At 43.5% G+C, this 11542-nt stretch overlaps 2 protein-coding genes across 4 annotated transcripts; both read right to left on the bottom strand.

Annotated features, from left to right (window-relative positions):
- Positions 1-288: 288 nt before the first annotated feature.
- Positions 289-1910, bottom strand: LOC131886275 (adenylosuccinate lyase-like). Its single transcript, XM_059234556.1, has one exon. It carries the CDS (start codon positions 1803-1805, stop codon positions 348-350), a length of 1458 nt encoding a protein of 485 aa, XP_059090539.1. The 5' UTR covers positions 1806-1910; the 3' UTR covers positions 289-347.
- A 122-nt stretch (positions 1911-2032) lies between these two features.
- On the bottom strand, positions 2033-11528 carry LOC131886274 (serine/arginine repetitive matrix protein 4-like). 3 transcript variants are annotated; one of them, XM_059234554.1, is made up of 9 exons: positions 9265-9550; positions 9051-9201; positions 8853-8987; positions 5473-5502; positions 5294-5392; positions 4362-4500; positions 3870-3952; positions 2712-3530; positions 2033-2437 (listed from the first exon to the last, which is right to left on the bottom strand). In XM_059234554.1, exons 2-9 carry the CDS (start codon positions 9197-9199, stop codon positions 2290-2292), a joined length of 1602 nt encoding a protein of 533 aa, XP_059090537.1. In that variant the 5' UTR covers positions 9200-9201; positions 9265-9550; the 3' UTR covers positions 2033-2289. The 3 variants fall into 3 exon arrangements, 2 of the variants coding, with proteins under 2 accessions (XP_059090537.1, XP_059090538.1); XM_059234555.1 differs by lacking the exons at positions 8853-8987; positions 9051-9201; positions 9265-9550 and adding an exon at positions 5590-6108; XR_009373903.1 differs by lacking the exons at positions 2033-2437; positions 2712-3530; positions 3870-3952; ... (1 more) ...; positions 5294-5392; positions 5473-5502 and adding exons at positions 10909-11174; positions 11355-11528 and having other exon boundaries at positions 9265-10736.
- Between the last annotated feature and the right edge of the window lie 14 nt (positions 11529-11542).

The following is an 11542-nucleotide window of genomic DNA, read 5'->3' as shown; positions in this document are numbered from 1 at the left end:
AGTGCAAAACCGATATAGTCATCCCCATAACTTTGTTGCTTCTTTACTCTTTACAACTAACATTGTTCTGGATCTCCGCTTTTTCGTTAGAGCCAAAGATATGATTGTTTTGAAATTTCTAATGATTTTGAACAAATCGGTACGTTTTGTGTTACAGATGCCTGGAAATGAAGATGGTTCAGTGAATCGAATGAATCCCTCTCAAAAGCCATAAACCTACAAAAACACAAGCTATATCCCCGAAAAAAGAAACTACTTCCAGATTGTTGGAACCTTATATTGGAAACGTATTCTACGAGTCATTTATTGAACGAGACAAATAAAATATGTGACCAGATCTATTTCTCTTAAACTTTCAACTCGGCACTGCCACTTAATTGACCTTCGTACTTCTGGAGCACGGGTTCCACCTCTTCTCGAATGAAATCCGTAACCTGCTCAGGAGCCCGCCCCACGAACGTGGCTGGCTCCAAGAGATGATCCAAATCCGCCAAGATCGGTTCAAAATAAGGGTCCCGTTTGATCCTGTCAATGAGATCGTTGTCCTTGCCTTCATTCTTGACTACACTGCCGGCTTCATGGGACAGTACCCGGATCTTCTCATGCACCTCTTGTCGATCCCCATCCTTCATCTTTCGCACCATGGCCATGATGATGTTCTCAGTCGCCATGAAAGGTAGCTCGGCGTGAATCCGTCTCTCAATGACTTTGGGATACACCACCAGACCCTCCAGGACGTTTTGAAGCAACTGCAACACGGCATCGGCCGACAGGAACGCCTCACCAAGGGTAAGCTTGCGGTTGGCCGAATCATCCAAAGTGCGTTCGAACCATTGAGTGCTATGCGTTTGCATGGCATTGGACAAGATCGTCATGAGATGCCTGGACAAGGCACAACCTCGCTCACTCCTCATGGGATTGCGTTTGTAAGGCATGGCCGAGGATCCGATCTGACTCTTGTCAAAGGGCTCCTCGATCTCCTTGTCATGGGCCAAGAGCCGAATATCCGTGAAGATCTTATGGGCACTAGCTCCAAACGCACTCAAGGCCGACACGATACCAATGTCAATCCTCCGAGTGTAGGTCTGTCCGGAGATGGTCAGGCAGCCCGAGAATCCAGCCATGCGAGTGACGGCCTTATCCAAGGCCTTGACCTTGGCGGCATCATTATCAAAGAGCTGAAGGAAACTCGCTTGAGTACCGGTGGCTCCTTTGATACCCCGGAATTTCAGATCATGGCGAACACGAGAAATGGTCATTTCGTCAATGACCAAGTCTTGAAGCCAGAGACAAGCCCGTTTCCCCACTGTGGTCAGTTGTGCCGGTTGATAATGAGTGTAGCCCAAGGTCGGCAGGTCCTTGTACGATAGGGCGAAATCCGCCAAACGCTTGATACATTTGGCCACTTTAGGCAAAAGGATATCCAAACCATCCCGAATCATGATCAGATCCGTGTTGTCCGTGACATAGCATGAGGTAGCTCCCAGGTGAATGATCCCCTTGGCTTTGGGACAAGCCACCCCAAAAGTATGAACATGAGCCATCACATCATGCTTTCTTTTCCTCTCCTCTTCCATGGCAATTCTAAAGTCAATGTTCTCTAGATTAGCCTCCATTTCATCCAATTGCTCCTGGGTGATGGGATGTCCATCAATTGTAAGACCTACTTCTTGTTGAGCCTTCCCTAGGATCCACCACATCCGACGCCACGTGGAGAACTTCTTGTGGTCAGAGAAATTAAACTTCATTTCCTCAGAGGCGTACCTTGAGTTTAAAGGAGTTTGATAACTTTTTAATTCTGCCATGACGGGAATTGAATGACAACAGACACTAGGTTTTAGTTTTGGGACAAGTCACGAGCCTAATGTTTGAAGGAATGGTTCAGTCGGCATTGACAAAACATCAGCTGGTAGTACACCAATTAGCCGAGAGAGGCGCTCTAAGCCACGCAGACGAAATACTATATCAACTTTGACGCCCTCTGGGGCTAAAAACTGTGAGCTAATGAGGAACAAATGGAACTTCTTGGAACGAGAGGGATTTTATTTCTTTATTTCAATAAAGAGACAACAGTTTTGGTTCGATTCAATTTACAACATCACAAATGGATTAGAACGAACGGAAGATTGATCACAAAATAAAGAACGGCTATGATATGGAAATCATAAAAACTTAATCAAAGAGATCGATTGGAATGACTAGAACTGGGTGGGTTGCATCCGTATGTTTGAGTGGAGCTCGGAATGTGAAAGCGGAAAGTAAAACTTGAGATCTAAATAGGTTGAAGAGTCAACGTGGGGATCGGGACCGTGATCGAGATCTCGACCAGGATCGGGAGCGTGAACGACTGCGACTGTCATAGCTTCTGTCGGACGAGGAGGAGTAACGTCCCCAATGACTAGGTTTTCGTCGATATGGGATCGGCCGTTTCCTGGCACTGAAATAAAGCAAATATATAAACTCATCAAGAGTTTGTTTACATTGTATCATTCAGCCATCTCAGTCCAAATATGGCTCCTCACTGTTTCTGCAACGGAAATTAGAAAACTGAAGTAAATCAATAAAATCAAGGAACAATTTCCTAACTCTTTATTTGAAGTGTCTTGCACTTTCCTTCTCTTCAAATCTGACCCAAAGAAAACGCGGAACATCAATGAGTGGAGTAACCTAGTCGTGTAATTTCTCCCTTTGAAATGAAATATTAAGCATACCTGGTGATTCGTCTTCGTTCCTTGAAAGAGGGAGATCCCGTTCGTCGGGGCAAGGAAGGTGAGCGCGTCCGGGAACGAGGCGGGGTTCTGGATCTGGTTCGAGACCGAGAGTAGCTCCGAGAGTAGCTTCTCGACCTGGACGATCGGAAGTCGCTCCGGGATCGGGATCGACTTGCACTATGACTATAGCGGCTACTACTTCGCGAGTGGTTGGAAGAGTAACTCCGGGATCGCGAACGCGACCAAGATCGCTTCCGCTCCCGATCAGATTCCACGGCTGGATCTTCGTCCGCCTCTTCCGGCGGACCCTCTACATTTTTGACCGCCTCGTCAGGTAGAACCCGAGCCGGGCCTTGATTGTTGTTGTTCAAAAGGCTCGTGCCAATGATTTTCGGGAGGAACTTGGGGAATTTTAGATTCCTGCCGGTTGGCGGTCGGAGCAATGAAGAGGCGCTAGTTCCATTGGACACTGGCTTTGGTTCCGAATCTGGAGAGTCCCAAGCATTGGGTTCGACTGTTTTAGACTCGGATCCTGTTGGAGATTGGATGCCTTTGACGACTGGTTTGCCGTCATCGTCCAAAGTGGGGATGTCGTCGATACTGGATATAACGATCTGTTTCCCTTGAGATTCGTCTCCAGTGAATCTGTTTTCGGGCGAGAGATCCTCAGTCTCTTGGCTGAATCGCCGTTTGTTGATTATTCGCTTGAGTTTAGGTAACGGAGAAGATGCCAAGTCCCGACCAATCTTCCGGGGTTCTATTTCCGGCTGGGGATCGGAATGCTTGGCCCTCTTTTTCTTCTTCTTCTTCTCATGAGACCTTAGAAAGATTAATATTTTCTTTTTATTGTTAGGAGAGTAAATGCCAATGTCAATACCTACATTTTGGCAATTTTTTCCTTTTCTGCTAGCTATTTTAGAAAGACGTTCTGTTCCAAACAAAACATGTGTTTGTGCATCTAAGGAGGGAGGGGGGTGGAGGAGGAGGGGGTGCCATGTGAAGCGCTAACTGATGCTTGAATGAGGCATTTACAAATCTTGACCACATTTGGCATTGGCATTTAGTGGTTGTCTATCCATGCCTTCCTTTTTTTTTATTGCATATTCCCGAGAGCCTTAATTGTGGCTGGGCATGTGATAGAACGAGATTTGTACGTACCTCTGTCTGGAGCGACCTCTGGAGCGTGAGCGTGATTTCGTTTTTGACCGAGACTTCTTTTTACGTCGAGACTTCTTCTTGTCCTAAAAGTTAAGAACGGAAAAATGCTCGAGATCCGTATGGCAACGTTCTATTCTTGGGGCGTCGTGCATTCAACAACTTCAATGGTGTGCAACTATTATATTATTAGTCCCCTAACCCCGAATAATTGGACATCACCTTGGGATAAAGGACAGACTCCTATTGCCGTTCGAATATACTTACAAAGTCCTATTGATCTGAGAAGAGCGATGGAACAAGCATAATATATTTTGTCAATCTCCTATGCCACAAGTTGTTATTTCGCATGTATTGAAACGAGAATAGGAAACGAAATGCCAGATGCCCGAATAGCATTTCTACATGTATCAATTGACTTGAACGGTATGTGTACATGTGTCTGATGCTCTGGTTGGTTCCAAAGTGAGTCAAGAACGAATTATGATTGGTTACCTGATCTGAATATTGGTCATCTACTTCAACAGTGTCCCCATCTTCATCATCCTCGTCATCCTCATCGTCCTCATCGTCGTCGTAGGACACGATCTTTGACTTGGCTTTGGAATAGGATTGTCGATCCAAGGAGGATTCACTGAAAATCAAGCAAAGCGTGAGCTGAACGGAATCACATCATCTTGGGACCAAACAAGGTTCATGGCACATTCATATGGAGAGAAAGGCTACATTTTGCTTGCCATAAGCAGGTGCAATAAGAGTATACAACAAGAAGTCATTCCAGGGTCAGTGCTTACTTTGGGAATGGATCCCACGATCAATCTGAGGACACTGAAACGACTTGACAAGTGACTTGTTCCATGTGGAACATTGCACTCTCTTGAAAAAGGAAATAAAGAATACCCACAAAACTAGAACAAAAGCACAAGACTCGCTTCACGATCCTGGAGGATCTTGGATTGATCCCGATGGTGGATGAATGGATGTGTATGGCCGATTGAACGAACGAACGGATGGATGATCATCTCAAAATATGTATTTATTCAAAGAAAAAAAAACACCTGCCTGCTTGGATCTCGGTTACCAAGAACTCAAAGGAAGTGTCATCAAAGGTTGAAATGAATGATTCTTATCAGTGATTGATTTACCTTTTTGAGCGTTAAACGCTTTCATGTGATCCTATGATGTCAAGCAAATGTAGTACAGAATTAAAAAGTCAATCATCGTAAAATACAGTGCACATGAATGAATGAGTATAAAAATCATGGCTCGTACGTCGTAGTCAAATTTTATAAAAATATACATATGATCTAGACGTGGTTTTTTTTTCATGTCAGCTTACAGCCAAGAGAATGAGGAATATCGACATTTTGGGCATTGTATTTCCCAAATTTATGGTGAAGTGTAGGAAATAGTCATATCATTATTACCTGTGACTTGTAGAAGATCGGCGTCTCCTCTTTTTGCGTTGATCACGCTTGCGTTTTTTCTTCTTCCGACGAGAGCTTGATCTAGCATCCAACTCCAATCTATGAATCATAACATCATTTTATCAAACGAGTTTTTTGAAAGCAAGCATGATCCATGGAAGGATGAGCCAAAAACTTACCTGTGTTTTTGTCCAGATCGGTGAAGATCCCTGAAACGGAACAATGAACCAGTTGACAGAGAGACAAAAAAATTGATGTAATGGAGGCCAAATAGAAGAACCCTTCAGATTAATCACCTTGGATCAGTTTGGGTGAACTTGTCCGTCTTTCGAGTGAGCATGGTGCCAAAGGCGAATAGAAGTGAATTCAGAATAGGATTAGACCCCAGGGTCTGACCCTGATGCTCCAGGATCCTCAACTGATCCACCATGGCCCTTGGCACAAACCCAGCTCGAAACTTGGAGGCCATATGATCTTGGCCGTTGAAACGACGGAACATGTGGTTGGTGTGATTATGGTGATGGTTATTCATGTTGCACGATAATGAATTACTCTATGGTAAATGGCACACAAGTTAAAAAAATGTTGGAAGAGCATATATAAATGGTCTGGAAGACTTGGTTACAGTTACAGCAAGTTGGAAGCACTTTGATATATAAATTTGAACACTTAAAATGGATCACTACATTGTTTTTTTGTTCTATTTGGACTTAAGCTAAGCCCGACACCCCCGAAAAGTCGAATCACATTTGGAACCACTATGTTACTCCATCTTGTATGGATCGTTTTATGGTTGTGAGGAGGAAGAACAGGGATGCCTAGCCCATCTTCTCCTCAAAAATAGAAAGCTGCCAAAGAGAGAGAGGGAAGATGTTGGGCGAGATGGCTGCTTGGCGTGCCAAGGGCTCGCTAACTTTCCGTTTTCTTATTGGTATACCAGCAGGAACAGAACAGCCCAAACCTTTCTCATTGCTATTCCATCAAATGGGTCAGTGACTAGCAGATTCAGGGGAAGGCCAATCTACCACCCATTCATCAATAATACTTCCTTTTTGCTTGACCGAAAGCAAATATGTTTTTGAGTGGCATTTTCAATAAACATGAACAATTGAATTATAATTGTCCAAAAATTTCATGAATGTTGAGTCAAAGAAAGTATCTCTCGAAAAATTGTACAATATTAAGAAAATTACATTCACCGCATTTCTAGCACTAGTTTGAAACATGTACCCGGATTTTCAAGCTATCCCTCATCGCAAAAAAAATCCCGTAATGGTCAGGAAGGTGGAGAGAGAAAATCAATGGAGGAATTTTGTTCCTTTTGGATCTTATTTTTTCTATAGATATTCAATCTCAATCCCCACACCGTTAAGGGCTTGAAGGGAGTACCGGAATATTGAAAGAGCCATTTTTTTTCCTTGAAATTCCAGCTCGGGCAACGGGCCATTCTTGTTTTGTATTATTTCTCGTCAAAACAAACGAAATTGATGAGCCATTTTCAGTTCAGACAATTATAGAAATGAGTTGTAAGTGGGGATTGGCATGCTTTTTTGCATTTGACATAAAGGTCAAATATATATTTTTTTCTGCCAAAAAGTGACTTTTTTATTTTTGAGAAAATTATCCGATCTCTAAAAATAACATTACGAACAGTCCATCAAGTGAATAAAGCAAACTCTCTAGTATTGTCATTAACTAGTGCATATCAGTTTGTGAGCTTGGTTGTACCGGCAAACCAAGAATTAGTCCCTTTGAGCTGATAAGTTGGTTTATCTTTGACACACCAATGCATTCGTTCGTGTGTCTGCATAGCCGTACTACATATATACCGCTTGAATGGATGTACAGCTCAGTTTGGTTTGAGATTCGAATGTATGCGAGTGTTTGCCCTCCATTCTTATCGACATACTTAGACAGTTTTTTGCTCATTAGAGCAATAAAATTTCGAAGAAGATATCTACCTTCACACGCCATATTCCATCAGAACTGAACAAAGTCAGAAGTACAGCCTAGCTCTCATAAACTGGAACTCTTTCGCATCAATTAGCAATTCAAAATAGCCGCTTTACTTTCCTCAAGGAGTACATATCCCCTTGCAAATCTTGAGGAGATTCTAGGAATACGTAAAATTCGATATTTTGGGCTCTGGGTTCAGAATCATTTTTAGCATCAGAGGCGTTTTGGAAGACAAGTCGTATTCCCCAAACCTCTTATTCCATGTTGAAATACTTCAAAGAACACAGTCAGTGGTAAAGATCTTTTGTTGCATATCTCCTACTCTTCTCTTTGAACCTTAAATGCCATGTAAAGTCATCTAAATGCCTCAATACTCTTATGAATTACTTAGTAGTTGCAACGTTCACGCTAATGGGCCCAATTATTCTCATCAAACGTCATACATCCAAGTTACACTGTGACCATAAAGTTCTGCCCATCGAAATAGCACGTCATTGTGCATAAAACTGTATACTTATACAAACAGGTATTTTACATACAGTTTTATACATTTCACAATCTGACATGACCAAGAGTCGCCATAAAGGTTATTACTATTATTACGATTTTATTTGCCAGGCATTCGTGCTTGCTTTCAAATATTTAGTCCAACTTTGCATATCCAACAATGTGGATGAGCTTACGTAACAACCAAACGTTGATTTCAGGCAGCGACGCTGCAAATTGACGTTGTTTTGCTCATTCATAAAGACAAAAGGATATGATGTACCATTTCATCACCACCGGGAATTATCAAATTAGAAATTGAATTATTTGACATTGCCATAAACACCGCACCATTGGTCAAAGTCAAATTCTATCGATATTAGGAGAAGACTGTCCTGGCAGCTCGTATTCCTTGATAGTGATCAAATTTGAGTTTTAAGCAGGTTCCAGATTTAAAGCCAATATACCAAATCATGTCAAACACCGTAATAGAATAGCCAAAAAAAACAAGGACGTTTACTAAGTTCCATAACTTTCAGCTCTCAAAGGCTTCCACTTTTGCTTGATTGAGATAATTTGCCAAACAGAAAGATGTTTTCATGACTTATCAAATAAAAGGAATCGCTCTAGGTATTCTTTAACTAGTGTCATCATGGGGCAGAAAACTTTATGGTTACACTGCACTCCAAAAAGTCACAACGACCTTAAGTTAATTGCCAATATCCAGTACTAAATAATTATTCCAAAGTTTGCAATATAGCTCTTTCTTATTTTTTTTTAATTACTCATGTTTCCCGGTCCAATGTTAGGTTAAACCAACTGTCTCCGAGACAATGGTAACAGTTGAATGAGGAATGTCTGTTTTCCAACAACTCGTATCATGATATTATTATTACGGGTTGCCGTGCAAGCCACCCGGTCTACCTGCCTGTTGAAGCAGAACACGCAAAGTGATTCCCAGAATGTGATGTGATTTTGATCACAAAACTTTCAAGAACCTTGAACACCTAGCTACCTTGATTGCGACTCGTCAACCCAGTTCCACTCCAAAAAATCCCTTAGAGAAGCAAAGAGAGACAGAGAGCGAGAGGCTTGACAGTGCCAAGATATCACTTACTTAAGTGGGGAGTCCAGTTCGAAACTATCTTTGACTGCGGAGATTCGTCTTTTGCTTTCGCCCGAATCCAGACATTGACGGGTCAACAGGGCTCGGAATGAGTTCACCTTATCATCCACTTCGTCGCCCCTCACGCTTGAACCAATTAAAACGGAATTAAGCCTAATCCGAGTGAACAAAGGAACTTTTTGCGCCTACCCTTTTGACTGGAGCATTTGCCTCAGTTCCAGACATTTCATGTCAATTCTATGCCTCGGCGTGCCTCCTTCGTTTGACCTCGGGCTTGATGAACTAGGCCTTTGTAGCGGAGCGTGTCCATGGTAAGGGCCAAGGTTTTCGACCATCATCCCTTCGAGAGTATTTGGTTTGATGACTTGAGAACTTCAATTTAAAGGGGCAAGTGGTCCTGTACCTGTTTGGTAAATTTTCCTATTGTGGGGATGTTTCGATTCCAGCTGACGACCGACACGGGGACTTTCACTCCATCTCAAGAGCAAGGAATGAAGTAAGTAAGCCCTGGGAACATGAAGTCCCTAGAGCTCCCTCCAGAGAGGAAAGCAAAAGAGGACCTTTCTGGTCTGGGGTTGCCATTGTCAACGAATTAAAAGCTGGAACTGAATGGACCAACATGACGTCCATCAAAATAAGACAAACCCAAGTTTGTATGGTTTGATTTTTTATAGTGCATACATCGAATTTATAATCGTTACAATTAACTACTATCAGGGAAGATGAGTAGGCTTGGCAGCCCTGATGTCGGTCCCAAGGCAAGTGTGCTCCCTTCCTTCCAAATGCGAAAGCCCCTTCATTCTGGTGGCAGGTGGCTGCTGATGGGATCAATATCTAGTTGCCAGAAGGAACGGTTGTTGTCGCAGAGCCCTCTGATGAAGGGAAAGCCAACGAAGCCACCACAGACAGACGAGTCCCGATGGATCCATCTGTGCACTTCGTTATTATTCTAAGACATGTTGTAATATCCTAATTGACCCTCGGCAAACCCACTAAATAGAATAGGTTTCTGAGGGTGGAACTTGGCATCGGTAATGGCAGACGGAGAGGAGATATTGGGGTGGATCTTGGCAGCAAAACCTTTGAGACGGCGAATGTCGGAAATGTACATGACCCCATCTTCGTTTCCAGTGGCGAGATAGTTTGAACACGGGCTCCAATCCAGGCCTGGATTGGTTCTTTTGACATTTGGCCAATCGATGCGTTGGCAACACTGGCCGTTTCTCAAGTCCCAGAGCTTGGCCCCATCTCCGATGGCAACACTGAGGAAAGTGTTCTGACCGGTGCTGGGAATCAACACTTGATGAACCGGTCTGGAATGCGCCTGGTTGAGTTGGAAGCAAATTGCTTGATGATTAAAGTCCATAATTCTTACGCCTTTGTCTGAGCAAGCACAAATGGCCAAATACGAGTAGAAATGATTGACAGCTGTGAAATCAGTGATGAATTTGCATTGACTCATGGCCAGCGTCTTGATGTGGGAGAGTTGACAGGTGTATTCCGATCTTCTGGCTGAGACTTCTTCAAGTTCCAGTCGGTGAATAAACAGCTTATTGGCTGAGGCGGAAAGTACGAATTGGTCCATGAAATAGAATTGTGTTTTGACCACTGTGTCGGGAAAGACCGCCACCCGCTCCCCCCGATCGGATCGGGATTTGTGTTTGATCTGACCCAAAGATTTTCCGCCCCCGCCCACATCCCACAATTGGATGCTCTTATCTTCACTGGATGAGAGTAAAAAGTCTTGGGAATGATGGGAAAAACTTAATGATCGGATAGGCCCACTGTGGCCCGTTAAACGTGAGAATGGGTTCACAGTCGAGGGGATGCCGCCATCGGTGGGTGAAGATGGTGAGGACAATAGACTTTTAATGACTAGAAGAGAACCAGAATCGATTTTAACGCAAATAGTTCAACTCTCCCCAAAAATGCAGTTGGGTAAAAAACACCGAATCTAGAGACAGACAAACCGAGGAGGGAGCAGCTTCATAGGTTATTGTCGTTGCTGTTGGTCATAATAGTACAAGCCATGCAGGCAGCAACCTACTTGAATTGGTGGCAAATATCTGAATGGATGATCCGCTGCCAAATGTCGCCGAGAGTTGTCCTCGTTCGGACAGCGTCAAATTGGTTTTAGAAGTCTCTTGACTGCTCCAAAGTGAGATGGTTTCTTGGAAATTGCTCGCCAAAGAGTATTCGACGTTGTCGGCCACGCTTAAAGGTGCCATTGGCGTCGTCACTGATGAGGCAGTGAGTGGTAATTTGTCATTTTTCCGCCATTTCCTCCGCCCATCTGCATCCGATGAGTGCTGCCTATAATGACAAAGAGCCTCCTGATCTTACCATATGCTTTAGACTTGGAGACAGTGTCAATGCCTAACGAGAATGCCCGGATTGAGCCCAGATCCACTCCAACACATGTATCGGTCATAAAATAAGCGCTCAAGCATGGCATTCAATGACCCCGTTAGCCTATAAATATATCCAACTCACCTCAGTTGAGAGCTCCTCTCGTCCGTCTGAAGATCGTGTCCGTCTTCGCCTTGGTTGTCAACGTTGCTGCGGTCGGCCAAGTTATCATGCAATCCGGCCAGTGTCATTGACTCACTGCCATTACTGGCTCTCCGCTTTGCGACACTACTACCAAGATGACCGCATTCTGGTCAAAGGTTAGTATTCGG

The sequence above is a fragment of the Tigriopus californicus genome, chromosome 9 (assembly GCF_007210705.1).
Source record: "Tigriopus californicus strain San Diego chromosome 9, Tcal_SD_v2.1, whole genome shotgun sequence".
NCBI lineage: Eukaryota > Metazoa > Arthropoda > Copepoda > Harpacticoida > Harpacticidae > Tigriopus > Tigriopus californicus.
This window is presented reverse-complemented; position numbering and strand designations above follow the sequence as displayed.